At 42.3% G+C, this 17,752-nt stretch overlaps 1 protein-coding gene across 1 annotated transcript in view; it reads right to left on the reverse strand.

The window, feature by feature from the left end:
- tgfbr3 (transforming growth factor, beta receptor III) overlaps positions 1-14,866 on the reverse strand; it is a 100,658-nt gene extending 85,792 nt beyond the window's left edge. Inside the window, exons 1-2 of the mRNA XM_061239107.1 lie at positions 14,672-14,866; positions 5,585-5,751 (exon numbers count right to left, since the gene is read on the reverse strand). Coding sequence (XP_061095091.1) covers positions 5,585-5,642 — 58 coding nt within the window. The 5' untranslated portion in view covers positions 5,643-5,751; positions 14,672-14,866. The remainder of the gene's footprint in view (positions 1-5,584; positions 5,752-14,671) is intronic.
- Positions 14,867-17,752: the final 2,886 nt, after the last annotated feature.

Genomic DNA, 17,752 nt, shown 5'->3' on the forward strand with positions numbered 1-17,752 from the left:
GAAAACGTCCCGAAAACAAGGCCTCTGCGGTTGCCTCGCAACCGCTAGACTGCCCGGCCCTCTCGACCGTCCAGGCGGCCAGCAGCACCACACGAGCGTTTTGCGCACAACATCTGGTTCCAGGGGCCGAGAGGGCCTCCGAGGTAAGGGCTGAGAGGGACGCTCCGATTGGCCCAGCCGGATAACCCGAGCCCGCCTCCCACCTCCCTCCCACCTCAGACAGCCGTCTCACACTCTGTCCCTCTCAGGTTACCACGGTTGCACAACCCCTTCTGGCCTCCCTCGCCCAGGACTTGAAAAACAATTGTGGATAAAAGATTGTGATTGAAAGTCTAAGCTTTTCTACAACTGGAATTAGAAGTCAGTTCCTGGAAGGGGGAAAGACAAAGGGTATCAAAGCTTTTTAAGAAAAAAAGATTAAAATGACAGATTGTCAATATTTGGAATGAGCCTCTCTAAACTCAAGCAGGAGAGGGGGTAGGCTGATTGCAATCAAGCACTGATTCAAGCACTTTCTAGTTCTGTTGCAGAAATATGTCAGACATTACATTACTTATTCAGTTGGTGGCCACATTGGACAGAGATGAAAACAATATATTTAGATCCTTAAAACGTTTCGGTATAATATGCCTGGATAACTGACAGAATGTATGCTAAAAATACACTGCAAAAGTGGAAAATGGCAATTGGCCAATCTGGTTCCAAAAAACCAAGCACCAGAGATAAACCATTTTATCACAACTCCTGACAACCACCCATAACTCTGCCGCACACAGCATATTCTCATCAATGCCATACACCAATACTGTATATTGTCTACTTGCAACTGTTACTCCACATAATCAAGTACTCTGCACTGCTACTCTACCACCTTTCCACACCACCACACATAGCCACTCTTCTAAACTACCACACATAACCAGTACCCTACACTGATAAATGCACAAATAATGCTTCTGTATTTGTCTTTAGTTTTTTTATAGTTAATTGTGACATAAAAGATACATTTTTGTAAACAACATGAAATAAAGACCTATCCATTATCCACTATTATCTAGGACCAGATCTCCACATCACACCTGCAAGAAATATATATTCAAAATACACTTTAAAATACGTAATTTACGATTACAAAGTATCTGAATGTTTGGAAATGCATTTGTCACCACTTCACACCACCACCTGTAACCAATACTCAATTACTCCTCACATACCCAACCATAATCACTTCAATAAGCTTTAATAAAAACAAAGGAAGGGGCGTAAAAGTGACAAAGTGAAAAAAGATCCCCAAACGTGACCCCGTTTTCCGCCACTTATCGCGCGCGGACCCAGGCGGCCATTTTCAAACAGCCCGGCGTAGGTTCAGCAGTGCCTTGCGCGTCACCGGCGTCCTGCAGAAGCTGTTTTTGGCAAGCGCGCAAATTAACTTTTGGCCTGACGCCCGTTGCACTTTACTGGCGGTGAAATGAAAAGCTCCACATCGAATACGGATATCCTTCAGAGAAGACGGATTCTGGCAACTGCGGCCCGGGCGGAGGGTGTGTGAGAGGCACAGACAGACCCGGGATGGGGAGGTGGGTAGCTGACACTTTTCTGAAGTCGCAGATACCTAGTTTGGAATAAAGAGCTAGGATTACGTCCTATACCCCGAATAGCATTGTGATGAGAAGCGATAAATCACAAGACAAATTTAAACGTTATATAAACACGGTTCTGACAGGTTTAGAAGTCAGATGTAACTGTTTATACAGATGCAGTGGTAGAGCCAAAAGCTGCTCCCTCTATCTGTCCCTATTTACTTTCACAAAGACTTCTTCTCATCTGCCAGGCCAGCCGATGCCCCTCCTCACTCTTGCATCTTCTCGTCGGCAGTACTCCTGGTTTCTTTGACACAGAGATGAAATGTTGGACGTTCTCCAAGTCTGAGAAAGGACCTGTGTGCTCAAAGTCTCAGCCATGAAATTACTGTGCGGACTGTCTTTTGATTTCATTGCTGTTCTGTCCAGGATCTGCAGTAATAAGGACTATGGATATGTGTGCCACCGTCACTCTCGTGCTCTGTCAAATGCATTTTGCTAAATGCTATTTTACCCAATTTATTTCTAGTTGGGTTTGACAACACAACCAGTTTAAGCCACATGATAGAAGTGGTATTATAAGCCAACGGTGTTACAACAGGTTCAACTGATGCAAAGCCACCAGCACAGGATCATTTGAAACTGCTTATGTGCATGACCACAATAATTCACAGGTGAAATATTGAATCTATTATTCATGTAATCTATCATTGCACAGATGCACTTGCGAAGGGTTATGGTGAGCTAGAAGTTTAAATGAACCTTAATATAACATTAATATTGGATAATTAAAGGTACAATAGGTAAGATTTTTGTGTTAAAACATTGTTACAAAACCACTGTAAATCTCTTACTATCATTGAAAAAGGCTAACTGACATGTCTGCCTGTGTTTATAGTCCTTAAATTCGGGTTTCAAAATATGCAGTTGACGGACCAAAACATTGTATAGCTGTACAATAATTCAAGCTAGAAATTGGTTCTAATTTCCACAGCCAATGGCGTGCGGGGGTTTCAACATCAGCGCATTCACAGAGAAGGGGGAGGGTGTTTGTTGCTGTAATTCCTTCTCTTGACCATTAGAAATGAGCTATTGTACCTTTAAGTCAGTTTCACCAGCCTTTTAGTCAGGCATTAAGGCATGTGGGTTACAAATTAATATGGAGTTGATGTTTAATCAAGGTCTTCAAGCTCTCTATAACTGACTACAAACCAGTGGACTGTGACACCTTCTGGTAAAAACATTTCCATTAGAAATAATGGGTCGGGCTTTGGAGGTTATCACTAATGAATATCAGCAATATCAGGAAATGTGGACTATAAATTGGGGCAAATCATTGTTTTTATAGAAACGTGTGCCAAATTAATAAATCAGCTTCTCATGACTAAAAAAGTGAAAGGTATTTAACACACCCACCCGTTTCACAGTTTATGGAATGCTTTCATTAGATTTCTCTGCCCTGCTTTATCTTTGGAATGCATCATATATACCGTGATAACCCGCTGCCAAAGTGAGTCTTATCTAATCTACGATCACTGGAAATAAAAGCTACATACAGTCAATTATATTAGATAATATACGTATGTCTATATAAATGTAACTGGTTTGAAAAACATAAGTATATTTTTCTAATCAAATATACAAACATGCATACATACGGTACATACATTTTTCCAATTAATGTTTTCTTCAAAGAACTACAGAATTAAGTCACAGAATGATACACTGCAGTCTATCCACAAGCCCAGCCTACCAGCAAAATGTTAGTGTGGTGAGATTTGGAGAAACTTCCCATACCTGATCCCTTGAACCATTGCCATATGAATGCTTTTAAGAATATGGAGAGAGATCTGTCAGGAAAGTAAAGACTCTTTGATGAATTAGCTGAGTGTCTTTGGAAGTTTATTTATGCCATTTGAACACATCTACTTTGATGAGAACGATGCTGACAATTATGAAGATGAGGATAATTACACAATGCTATTCGAAAGGCTGCAGACATTGCAGCGTGCGTCTGTGCTCCGCGATGGCTGCAATTCTGAAGGCTTTATGACAACCAATAAAAAACAGAGCCCGAGGATGGTATTGCTTAATCTTTTGAAAAATATCCACAGCCACATCAAAACATGCTCATGCACAGCAAGTCTGCATTAGCGAGAGTTGTTGCTGTGTTAAATCAAAGCTTAGTATTATGCTAACGATCTGCAGATTGGGCTGCTTTTTTTGATGGAAAAGGAAATTGTGCAATTGTGTTCTTTGCTGGAGAGGGACAGATTTGGACTCTGGAAACTGAAAAGGGAGGCATTTCTGCCTGACATTTAAGGAGGAAGCTCATGCCCCGGCGGTTCACTGGAGAAGCTGCACACCAGCTTTATCAGTCTCACTCTCCTCATTTTTGGGACTTGGAAGAGCACAAGGACGCGTACAGCCACCTGTCATCATTTTCCCTCCCTTTAAATCTCCCAAGAGCCTTCTGACAGACAGATCTTGGGTCCGACACTTTTTCTAGCTCCAAAGGAGTTGCGTCACCATCTTTCTTGGATTTCGCAAAGTTGTGGCTGCATCGAATTCCAGAACAAAAAAACAGGTGAGGAATTTTTTCTGTCTATTCACCCCGATTTGGTCCCCATGAGGCCTGAGGTACGTCACCCCAAGTTGCTTCTCAGCAATTTATATTTATTCAGTGACTTCAGTGCAGGGGAATAAACAACAATGCTGACAGTGGTTCTCTGGAACAACTTGCTGGAAAAGCATCGCATGACCTCACCATCAGGAGGAGACAATATTAGCTTCATTTGCAACAGATGCTGCCCTCTGCGGCTGTTTTTTTTTTGCCTGATGCCTAATGTTATACAGCTTCTTAAAAGCCACCACACAGGATGTATCTGATTGACCAGGGCCCTGTTTTACAAAGAATGATTAGTTAGCTGGGTAACTGCACTGAGTGAAACGCAGAACCCTCCAACATCTGGAACATGGACCAAAGTAAAAAGAGCTGTACCGCAGTTATCCAGCTCACCCACTATATCCATGATATACCCCCCAGAGGTTCTCCATCTGGTCCCGGGGTCTGCTCATTTTTGTTATATGAGACTCAACAACCGTTTCAGAAGAATCAGGTGAGGTGTCCTGAGAACTGTGTAATCGACATCCTTAACTGATCGATTAAACGCTAAGTAGTAATGAAAACCAGACCTTGTGGTTGCCCAGGACCTTATATGAGTCATTCAAATAAGACTAACCACTGTAGTGTTTTCTCATAACTGTTTCATGCATTCACTGCAATATGTCAACTTGGGATAAGCTCAAAACAATATACTAAGCACATATACATTTCCACAAGGGAACTACTATCTTCACACTGTCCATGCATTCTAAATGTTCCCAGGCTAACCAAGCTACAAGCCAAGTTCACATGGAACAACCCCACTCCACTATCTTCATTGTCTATCGTCTGACCAAGGGTAATAAATTATAGCTCTTACAGCTTTGCAGAAATCACATTCCAATCGATCAAGTATTTACATGCGGGGGCAAGGCAAGGGCTAAAGAACCTTTGGAGAATGAACCCGTGAGCACTTTCTCCCCTGCCTCAGCATTCTATAAGCACACCATGAGAGGATGAGGGAAATTCCGAAAAGGAGCAGAAGATTTGCGATCGCAGGTCACGCCGGGCTCGTTCTGACAAGGCTCTCGGTGAAAGGGGCACTTAGCCTAACCGGCAAAAATGCTCCCGGCACAAGGGCTAGGCCTCACCGGTAGAAACACGTGCACACACTTGAGTTTCAGCCACCCCCAAGAATGACGCCTGGAGCCGTACTCCGAAAATAATTCTTTACACCATTGTTGCTGATATAGCCTGCTATGGTCGCCATCTCCAAGGGAGGAAACAGAAATGAGTGCCGATACATCCTGATTCGACTCCGCTCCGCTACAGGCAGTGAACCATAGTCGTTGGAGCCACTGCCTCCCATAAACTGATTTTGCACCCCCGCAAGGCTTACCTGCAGACACGGAGCAGCAGAGGGCAAGGAGCAGGAAGGCAACTTCTCTCCCTGCCATTCCGAAGACTTGGACGAAGGACGAAGGTCCTGGTCGTGGAAACAAAAGAAGCTCCTGGCTCCTGAGCGGAGGGCGGTCGTTTTTGTGGCAGAAGGTCTCAAATCCCCCTCTGCAGAGGAAAGAATGGAGAGGTCAGGGCAGTCAGGGCCTGCTCCTTATGTCACGCAGCAGGGAATTACAATCTAGCTCATTTGCCCTTGGGGGCTGATGAGAGCAGACAGGGAAGTCAATAGTCTAGCGACGAGGGGTTAATCCCTGGAGCTAATTAACTGTCATGTGAGGTGGCAAGCGGTACAGTATGTTGGCATGCGTGTGTGTGAGTGTATGTGTGTGAGTGTGCTCACCAGGCCAAGAGCAGCAAGATGTTCCTTGCCTACATGACACTGATTGGCACAACTTACATATATCCATGCCCGTGATGTATGCAGACACACACTCGCACACGCACACTTATACACGCATGCACAACACTCTGCAGGTACTCCGCACACCTAAATTCAGCCCATCTGAATGCATCAGTGCTCTGTCCAGTCTGATTAAGCAGCTTGGGCCCCATTGTAATCAGCATGACAAGAACTGAACTTTGGTAACTGGATCAGTCTGAGCCCACACACATGAAGCAGTCTGCTAGCTTAATAAAGATCTCAGCCCTATTGCTTCTTTACATTTTAGCCTATTTACCATAATTAACAACCAACTTACACTAAATGCTATTTGGAACATAATATGAGAAATCCTTCCGCATTCATCTGTCCTCCAGGATAGGCTGGCTGAAAGGTTTTAGTGAAATCATAGTTGTAACAAGCAGGTCCAAAAATGCAGTCATAGTGCAATTATACTGTTTGGTAGAAACTAAAATCTGTATTTTTGAATCATCCGTAAATAAAATACCAGCAAGTTTTGATAAAGGAAGGGAAAAATCACCAGTACCATTTGTAATGTTACACTGAGAGATTCCTGTGATGAAATGATTTAAAGCAACTTTAAAGCACCAGACAGCTTGAAGGATTGCAGCTACTGGGTGAAATAGCCAGCAGGTTTGGACAGGCTGACCTTTCACAGGTTTTATAGAGCTGCAAGAATTATCATGTAAAAGCCTGACAAAAGCACACAAATATCTCGAGCTTTTTGCCCTCATACATAGTGGGGTCCAAAAGTCTGAGACCACATTGAAAATCGGGGATGTTTTTTTCTTGTAATCCTGGAAATTAACAGAATGTTTTAGGATTTTTTTAAATTAAAACCAATTAAATTCAAAGTTTTGCAAGAACTACTCAAAAACCAAAGAAGAACCAGGAGTGCGGCACAATTCACAACCAACTGACCTCAACCCCATTGGACATTTATGGGGCACTTGAAGACTGACAAAAGCCAAGCATTCAGTAACATCACAAAATGCTCTTTGGAACATTGTCAAATAATACTGGGATAACATGACTCATCAGGTTTTCTACAAATTTGTGGAGTGCAAATTTTGCACGTTGCCATTAAAGCAAAAGATGGACATATCAAATACTAAGAAATTCTGAAATTAATGTCATTTTTTCAAAGATTCAACTTTTCACACAAATTGTTATACTGATAATATACAAGTGCATGCAGTCTTTAATTCTGTTCTCTCTGTGAACACAGATTAAGGATCCTCCACCTCAAAAGAATTGATAAATCTATGAAAGAATTGAGGATATGGAGCATTCCAGCAACGGTGGCACTGCAGAACTGCACAGCTGGGGGACGTTAGAGGCCTTAGCATAAATATGCTGAGGAAAATATCAATAAACAGTCCTAACATCAAGAGGGTCCGGCCTGGGAAAAGGAGCAGCTCCGACCTGACTGAAGAGAAAAACACCAGGCCCCTCTCCTTCCACCTTAGAAATGCAAGTGTGGGATTTTGTTATCACCACACAACCTTGCCAGCAAAATGTACAAGCTCACATATCAGACACAATGCAAGCAATGTTGTCCCTTGAGCAGTCTGTGAACCTGTCGAGTCAAACGGCCCATTGGCTGATAAGACGTGTGGTAACGTTTTCTTATTTAGATTTGGCTGTTAGTGATTTTAATTAAGTCATGGGGTATCTTTAGGTTCAGTTTTAACTTTGATTTATTTTGCTAATTTGCTGTAGCTAGCTTCTCCCGTGGGTTTAGCTGTACTCATCAGCTGTTTTGTATGAGCTAATCACCCACCTCTTCTTATTCTTCACCAGAGGCTGCCTCCCTCTCAATTTGCACCTCTCCTTCAGTCCCTAATTCTGTAATCCTACATGCTCTGCACTCCTTCCTGCCCACACCTATTATGTGCCTTAAACTTATACCTGTGTGCTCTTTCTTTTCAGAAGGCCTAATCACCGTAGACGCAACCCAGCTATCAAGTCAGCTATCAAGAAATCCGATTTCATCACCTACTGCCCTCCTCACATAGACCTGGATTACTCCAGATAGCACTGCTACTCCAACTGCACTGTCTGCGGGCTACTCCTTCTCCCCTATCCCCAGGAGCTGTTCCACTCCCCAACTTACAGTGACTCTGCTCCATGTCTCGGATCACTACTTTGTTTCCTTCTCTCTCCCCTACCTACCCTCTCCTCTCCCCTAATGACTTTCCCACTATAACTTTCAGGAGGAATCTGCATACTCTCTCCCATTCCTCTCTTACCTCTTCTACTCTCTCCCCCTGCTTCTTCCTCTAAACTGCCTCTTAACTCTTAACTCACTTTGCCCTCTTGTCTCCAAACCAGCACGACCATCACCCCCCTGCCCATAGCTGACAGAATCTCTCTGCTGAAGCAGAACCTCGCTGCAGGCGGCTGAGAGGAAGTGGAGGAAATCCAGATCCTCTCATGACCTGATGACTTATCACACCTTGCTGACAACCTTTACCTTTGCTACTACATCAGCTAAAACGTCCTTTTTTCAGTCTAAAATCAGTGCATATGTGTCTAACCCCATAAACTCTTCACCACCTTCTCTTCCCTCCTCATCCCTCCCCCACCCCCTCCCCCCTCTCACTCTGCAGATGACTTTCTGGCCCACTTTGAAGGGAAGGTGCTGGAATCGGGAACTCTTTCACTCATCCGGTGATGCCACTCCCCAAAGCACACCCACTGCTGCACTGCTGCACTGCTCATTATGCTGGAACCCACAGACATACTCCAACTAGTCACAAATCATTGTGCAACCACTTGACCCTATCCCATCAGCTGTTCTTCAGTCCTCCTTCAGAGCTCCTTCCTTATCTGTCCTCTATTATTAATGGCTGCCTTGCCAGTGGTAATGTTCCTGACTTTAAACTTGTGTTACCCCACTCCTTAAGAGACCGTCCTGAGACACCTCTGATGTTAAGAACTATCGACCAGTATCACTACTTCCCTTCCTGTCCAAAGCTCTGGACCAAGCTGCACTTCTTTTCTCCAACAGCACAACCTGCTAGACCCTCACCAGTCCAGCATCCAATCCAGGCACTCAGCAGAGACTGCTCTCCTGGCTATGATGGAGGCGCTTGCCACTGGAAGAGCCTCATCCCTCTCCTCTGTCTTGATCCTCCTTGACCTGTCTGCAGCATTTGACACAGTCAACCACCGACTCCTGATTTCCACCCTGGCATTTGTGGGACTGCCCTCTCTTGGTTTCCATCCTATCTAGCAGGTCCAACCAGGTTGCCTAGAGGGGGGCTGTCTCTGCTCCTCATCCCCTTCTCACAGAAGTCCCACAGGGCTCTGTACTGGGGCCTCTGTTATTTTCCCTCTACACAAAATCTCTTGCCTCAGTAATTGCATCACATAGCTTTTTGTATCACTGTTATGTTAATGATACTCAACTTTTCCTGTTATTGCCTCCCTCAGCCACAGAGGTCAATGAGAAAATATCTGCCTGCCAGCTGGACTTCAAAGAGCAAATTGCAGCAACATCATGGTCCTGCAGGTTCCTTCTGTATAACATCAGGAGGATTCGACCATACCTGACTACATACTCCATACAGCTGCTCATCCAGGCTATAGTAATCTCCCGACTAGATTTCTGCAGCTCACTACTTGCAAGTCTGCCAACCTACGTATGCCTTCCAGCCGCTACAGCTCATCCAGAACACTGTTTGTTATATGACCTTGATATGCATTGTTTTGTACGTCACTTTGGATAAAAGTTTCTGCAAAATAAAATGTAATGTAACATTTTACTAAGCTGGCATACATGCCCCGGTGTAAAATACAGCTATAACCAGCTTGAAATGACCAGCTACAAGTTGTCTTTCAAAACATAGCTTGAGCTGGTCAAACCAAGTTCAGTATGGAGCTGGTCTGAACTGGTCAAAACCTAGCTTGAGCTGTTTTTTTCAGCAGGGTCAAAGGACTTTTCAGCCACCTGCAGCTGTGGGAGAATGGACTGTAATTTCATACTTTCTTGACAAATATAGCGCTTTGAATGTAAAGAGCGAGTGGGAGTGAACTGTGCCTAATTTTTCTCCTTGGCTGTGACAACCGAATGAAGGGCCGCAACAAACGCCATTCAGCGACCCCCCTGCAGAGAGGAGAAAGAGCCTCAGTGGCTCCAGACGAGAACACTGGAGCACCGAGCATGCTGGGAGAGGTCTCGAGTGGCTGCTAGTCCTTTGTTGTCGAGAGGCACGGGGACGAGCGACCAACATTAAAATGGAAAGCAGGGCTTTCAACCCCCTTTCGTTTCGCTGCTTCCTTTTGTTCCGAATGCTCCTTAAAAAAGTGTTAAGGGTCATGCTGTTCTTCGTCCAGCTCAGGAGGGCTTACGGTGAAAAGAGGGATTGGACAAAGGTCAGAGCAGTTCTCTAACTTCAGGCACGACGGCGAAAGTTTTTTTGTTGCCCGAGGTGACTGCTCGGCCTCAACGACGCATGCTACCTAGCCAGATTCAGCCAGACCTGGGCCAAATACTTCATTGTTTTGGATTCAAATACTTTTCTTTGCTTTACTGAGCTCGTCTGGTGTATTGGAACCTATGAAGTACTCTCTAAAAGTGCAAACCTGGCCTTTTGGTCCTCTTGGTTGGCTCAACTGCATCGGTAAATGGCAAATGGACTGCATTTATATAGCGCTTTTATCCAAAGCACTTTACAGTTCATGCATCTCATTCTCTCATTCACCCATTGACACACACACACCAACGGTATGCAAGGCACCAATCAGCTCGTCTTGTCACCCAGGGCAGGGGATTGAACCGGCCACCCTCTCTGGCTGCCAGACATTTGCTCTTACCTCATGAGCTAATGGCCATAATAATTTGCTATTTAGCTGATGCTTTTATCCAAAGTGACTTACAGTTGATTATACTAAGCATGGGACAATCCCCCCTGGAGCAAAGACTCATACCCCTAGACCAACTACTCTACATAAATTGAACATAGAAAACTATTTGAATCCAAAACAATTACATATTTGATCCAGGTCTGGAATCAGCCACAATGTTAAACAGAATAATTTAAAAGGGATTAAGCAGACGGATCACCTTGTGTGACTTCTCTGGTGTAGCCTACTGACCGTCTTCCTGTAGAGCTCCCATTTCATTCTGTGTCGGTCTGGAATACCCATTAAAAACACAGTAGCCCCCAGACTGCACACGAGCAGCTATGTTATTATATGGTTTCAAAATGTAGCCAGTACATTGAGACCAAGGTGATACTTTCAAAAAGAGATTTGCTGCTTTGTATGTTTGTACTGTCTTTTTTGTTTTACAATAAATAATTGTTCACAAAAAAAGGCTAATTGCTGTAATTGGCATAAAAGAGAAATATGGGCATTGCTGAGGTAGACCATTGCGTAACATACTGTTACACAAAAATGGGAGAATTGCTCTGTAAAAAATATAACCCATGACCATCTATTAAAATTCCAACATCAAGACCATTCCAGCTGGATTTTTACGGCTTTCCGTTTGTGTCGGTCTGTGAAAAAAACGCACTGTCAAGTCAAGGACTTCCCTGACGCACTCCACCAGCAGGTGTGGTGGTCGACAGTCTCACTAATCTTCCCAATGTAACGGGCGGGCTCTGATAAGGACCAACCCTGACCGTGCCCGGTCTTGTCCTTCAACAGCACCATACCACAACAGGGCATATCGCCACCCACAATGATCAGGACATCAAGAGAAAAAGCTATCACAACGTGAAAAGCAGCCATGATAGCACCTGGCCAGCAGAAAGCTGTCATGATTCAATGCCTAAGTGTCTGGCTCCATTGACCCACGGCCATCTATTGGCGGGGGGGGGCTAAGCCTAAACAAAGCCAAATCTTGCCATGGTGTAAGCATGCAGCAATGCAGGGATGTAATGTGTTTATAAAAGATGATCCGCTCATTTGCTTAATGCTCAGACTTACTGGGCTACCTCAATCTCGCCCGACAGTCGCTGGCTTATAGTGGAGTTTGGGGCAAAGCGAATGGCTCACCACAAGTGACAAGCCCCCGGCTTCTCTTGATCACATGATCACGACTGTCCGACTATGCTCGACTTGACATATACACACATATAAACAAACACACACAAACGCTTCCATCACTGCAGCCAGAAACAAGTTCATCTTTTCCACAATGTTTCACAATCCATAATTGACAAAAATAAAGCAATACATCAAACACTCACATCAAGACACTGCAACATAAAGGCAATTTAATACAATTAAATGAACCAAACCAAAAGAGTAAGTACAGTAAAACACTTCCAAATAGATTGCCCAAAACTATCGCATAAGGACTGCCTTCACATGTCTTAAAGTGTGCCTTCTTACATGCCACTTGAAAGTGATGCGTCAACTCAGAACGATCTAGAATCTAAGATTTCCCTCAGGATGAATAAAGTATCTATCTATCTATCTATCTATCTATCTATCTATCTAAACAACAATCAATGAAGATAGTCGCAGTCAGCTATGAGACTTCACAGAAGTAGTGCAACTCCTCAGTTGCACCTCTCTCTTGTTAGCTCCCTTATCTCGCTGCCTGCAGGCACCAGAGCACCAGAGCAGCAGAACACGATCGCACAGTTCACAGGACACAAGCTCTACACTGTCTGGGAACAGCCTCTGACACCTCTACCAGACCTCTGCATTCACACGCTTTCTCAAAGTGCCCCTCTGCCCTCCCCCAGAGAGCATGTGATAATCTGAGGACCGCAAGAGGAGCAATTTACTAATCTAGATAGCAGCAACTTCAGTCGGAAAGCATAAAAAAAGGCTTGTACTTTTTAATCCACTGATCCGCAAAGTGTGAGTCACAACTTGCTCACATTTGCCTAAGCCCACTCAACAGGCGCTGCCTCTCCTCTATGTGTTTAAGTCTATGTGTGTGTATGGGAGGGGGAGGGTACATGCAAGCAAACATATACACACACAATCTCTTCCTTAATATTTCCTCTGCAAAACTATACTTTTTCACACATATTCATTGAGTCTCCTTTAGAACTGACATAGTGAGATTTGACCCAGTGCAGTGCTGGCCACATCTCAGCCCAGCGTTTGGACCCAAAAACAAATCTTATGATTCATGGAAAATGTACTTAAAGATTTGACTTGAAAATCCTGATAAGAACTGAAAGGTGCTGCGCTGATATTAGTAATTGTTGGATTATATAACTTTTCATAAGAGCCCAGTAGAAACATAGGCAGTTAATATAACACTTGGCTGTCTCCACATTGGCAATGTGAACTTTTTAAAGTAGGCTACATCCACCTGTGACATACATAATGTGTAAAAGATGAACAAATACCTCATGTCTGCTGCTGTAAGCAACACCACTCAAAGTCATGATAAATGAGACCCCTGCTAAATGCTACTGAAATTCCCTCAAAATAAAACAAATGAGGGAATTTGCCCTTTTTGTCATCAAAGTTACAATAACCAAAATCATTCACTTTTATCAGTGTTTATTGACTTTGTATGGATTATTCATTCATACTTGGAGATTATTTCAGAATAAGTGAACAGTTCTATAAATTTGCTCATACACGCATGTAAAAAAAACCACAACCATTCCTTGAGAAAGTGATACAAATAGCCACCAGCGTATGGGAGTGTTCTGAATCATCATCCAGGCAATTATGTATTAGAAGGTAAAGAGGGTAGGCAACAATTAAAGTCTTATGCAAGTAAAAACAAGTCTCTTTTTATAGTGTCATTAATGTCTCACCAAGCTCTACCTAACAACATAATACATAACTGCATCGTATTAACACGTTCATGTCCAAGCTTTTCTAAATGAATTTATTGTTTGGTCATTGGTCATTGTTGAATGATGGCTTGGAATAGATCCAGCCTTTTGACGAATCGGTATGCGGTATTTTGACAGCATTTCTCTTTGCTGGGCTTCAAGCGCTGGAGTGGTAATTCATGCCACACGAGAAGCGCCTCCTTTGTGACACGAGGATACCAATGTGAAAGAAAATCGTACAGACTGCACATTATGGCATGTGACAGTCCCATCAGTTCTAACCATTGTTGTGCTGGCGTTGGTACGTATGTTAAGTTATTTAGATGTACGTATTTGTTTATTTTACATATTTTACACTGAAGTAGGATACAGGCGGTAAAACAACCAATTTCCATGAACGTTTGGGAACTGCTTTCAGAGCAGTGTGACTTCTGCCAAACTTTAGCATTGTTTATCCACAAAGTACAATTGTGTGTATTCTGGAAGGACATTATGCGTAGGACATTATGAGATGCACAACATTATAAAAGCTAAGAAAATGCCACAGTGTTTCAAATATTACTATTTATGAGTTCGTCTACTTTCATCGAGCTTGTTATTTTAGTTTTTCGTAATAAATAATATTTCATGCCATTCAGATTCATGCAATACGAGTACACAATAAAGCATGCATAATATTTCTTTACCCGAGATTACCATTGGCTACCCCAATGTGTAGTAAACACGCAGACATTAATAAACGTCACTTTTCCTCTGAAACAGAATTCAGTCGCCTCATTTACTTTACGTCAGGTATTTGGTGTATTTCTAATGGCAAGAAACATTTTAACTAATTTAAAACTAAAACACATAAACGTACCATAAAGGATCTTCAGAGTTGTCAAAAGTAGAGGAAAACTTTCGTGAACGAACAGCTGCCGTTCAGATGAACGTAAAGCGTGTTGTTGTTTTCTTTCTACTGTATATTGCTGCGGAACTTCTATGCTTCCATAGAAAATAGATAAACGAGGTGCTGATAGCCCGCAAATGTTAATATTCCAAACTATGCGCTCTCTGCTTTCGAAAAAGTTTTAAATCTAAATGATACCCATCTCCGCTTTCACTATGCAGACTTTTGGAGGTGGAGCTAGTAGGAGGAGATAGAAAAATACATCAATCAAGCCAAATTTTGGACTTTCATTGGTGAGTATTACTAAAAAGGTGGGATTTACATATTATCCGGAGATTTGCTGAAGGAAAGCGCAATCCATTTATTTGATTTAGGTTTATGCATTTTCAGATCGAGCCGATATGGTTACAACTACTTTGGAATACATTATCTTTTAATTTTCAAATTAGTCTGAAAAGTAAAATGTATATTCATTTTGATATAATACTGCATATGAAGTAGCCTAATGTGTAACGTACATCGAATTACTATACTAGCCTATATTCCTTTTAAGCAGATAACACATGTTGAAATCAAACAAACAGTTAGATGATAAGACCGATAAGTAGCCTATTAAAATAAGAACATATGTATGACACAATAGGACATAGGCATTATTTTTGTAAAATCAAAGACAAATTGCATGCTCTCTCACACCAAAATGGAACTACTTACTTTAATCCTTAGCTTTGAAAGGACTCTTCCTTTTACCAGCTCAGTTATACAGTATATCACTGAACTGAACTCAGTCACTTTTATTAGCAGTATAATGAAATGCTTCTCAGATGCAGTGTCAAACCTGTCATTCCATTAAAAACAATTTGTTTCCAATTGCTTTAAATTCAAGGTTTCAGCCTTGGTAAAAATGAACAACTTTTTTACCATATTTAGTAAAATACATAATACATTTTTATTGGCAGAATCCATTTCACCATCTTATTGTATAATGATCTTAATAGAACGCCTAACTGCAGTGTGTATAAATTAATGGCTCTCAAGGAGCTGGCTGAGGAGGCAGAGCAAGGGAGTTTTTGAATTTGGCTCAGAAGGAAAGACCCAAAGTGGGAATGGGGAGGATCATAATGCCAGCTGCAGGGGGCGGTAGGGAGACGTCCCTATCGCTGCCCCACCACCTGGAGTTGTTCTGGGATTAAAGGGGCGAAACATCTGTGAAGGGTGGCTCCCAGCTGACGACCATGCAGCTGGCCCAATGGCACCGGCGGAGGTGCGTCAGGCAGCAATGCCTTGCAAGTAGAGATACTTGTGCTTCAAACAAATGGAGTGTGTGAGTGATACAGTATATCTGTTTTGGGAGAAAAACATTATGATATCAATTATTGAATAATATGAACAAATTTGGTAAGCTGGCTTTGTTTACACAACCTATAACTCAAGTAAAAAACAAACATTACTTCCAGCAATACCTTTCGAATGGTCATCATGAAAGCTGCTTCTCTTCGTTCTCAAAATACAAAATTCTCAAAACTGTCTTAAATTCAATTCAGCATAAGGAAATGTAAAGGCTAATTTATGCTTTAAAAGTAATAGTTGCCATGGTACTGGGCAAGATTTATCTGCGGCACATGATTGCTGATATGAACATAATCATCTTTTCATTGCCAACTGCTGGCTCTCAAGGCTATGGGTCACAGGTTGCGTACATGTGCGCAAACCTTGTAGATCTCTCTCCAGCTTAAAAGAGACTTTTGCTTTTATCAGTCAAAGACATCAAATCCTGGCTTGTTTTCAATACTGTGGTCTGATGGCAGCACTGCTTTGCCCTCAAGGTTGCCACTCCAGAGATGAACCCAATAATTGTGACGTGCTCATCCATGCAGAATAGCTTTGTATCCTTGACTGCTCTTTGACTGCTAAGTGTTTTTTTCCTTCTGAATGCAGCGCATTACAGGTTGCCCTTGCCTTACAAAACTACAAATCCTTATTACAAAATCCTTCTCACCACCGACAAAGCACTTAATGGTTCGGCTACTTCTCCCCTACACCCCTGTTTGCACCCCCAGGTCCTCTGGCAATGGACATCTGGTGGTCTCCAATACCAAAACCAGACTTTCTTCTATGTCGTTCAGTGCCATGGCCCCAAACTCTGGCATTCACAATCCCAACATCTACGCGACTGCATCAGTATCTCTAAGTTCAAATCACCCTTAAAATCCTACCACTTCTCAAGACACTCTCTGAACCCTGGACTTTTCCTAGTTTCTTTTTTTCTTTCCTTGGTTTCCTCCTCTCCCTGGTTTTGCTTGTCCATTTCGGTCATTTATTTATTCATTTCTATCTATTAACTTTTTTCTGGTATTCCTGTTGTATGCTTTCTGTTGAATCTTGCTTGCTTTATCCTTTACTCTGTACAGTGTCCTTGGGTTTGAGAAAGGCCCTATATAAATAAAATGTATTATTAATATTATTATTTCACGAGGAATAATTTATTTCATTGAAGGTACAATAGGTAATTGTAAAAACACAGTTTATCCCTCCCAATTCTCTGTAAACATGCTGATGTTGAAATGCCATTGGCGGTGGCAATTAGAACCAATTTTCAACCAATGAGCTTGAATTATTGTACAGCTATGCAATGTTTTGGTACAGACTGTCAGGCCGTCAACTGTATATTTTGAAACCCTATAAACACAGGCAGAGAGGTAAGTGAGGGAAGGGATTTACAAAGGCCTTGTAATAATGTTTTAACACAAAAATCTTACTTATTGTACCTTTAACTTTCATTTTTTATGTGATGACGGTTGATGACGGTAAGATTTAGGGCAATCTTTTTGTCAAGAATTGCTTAAAGATTAAATACTGCTGAAAGGGCAGTGAAAGCAGTGAATCTAGCAAAACTGTGTGCTCAATTAAAGATCGACTGGGTTCAGATTTTTTACTATAAAACTAGCCCTGTAGAAGTTGTTTTATGAAATATACACTGTCTCTTCTTTCTATGTAGCAGATTAAGAAGTGAAAACCAATAGTTCCTTTTTGTCAAAGTAAATAATAATG

Source organism: Conger conger, chromosome 4, assembly GCF_963514075.1.
Source record: "Conger conger chromosome 4, fConCon1.1, whole genome shotgun sequence".
Taxonomy (NCBI): Eukaryota; Metazoa; Chordata; class Actinopteri; order Anguilliformes; family Congridae; genus Conger; species Conger conger.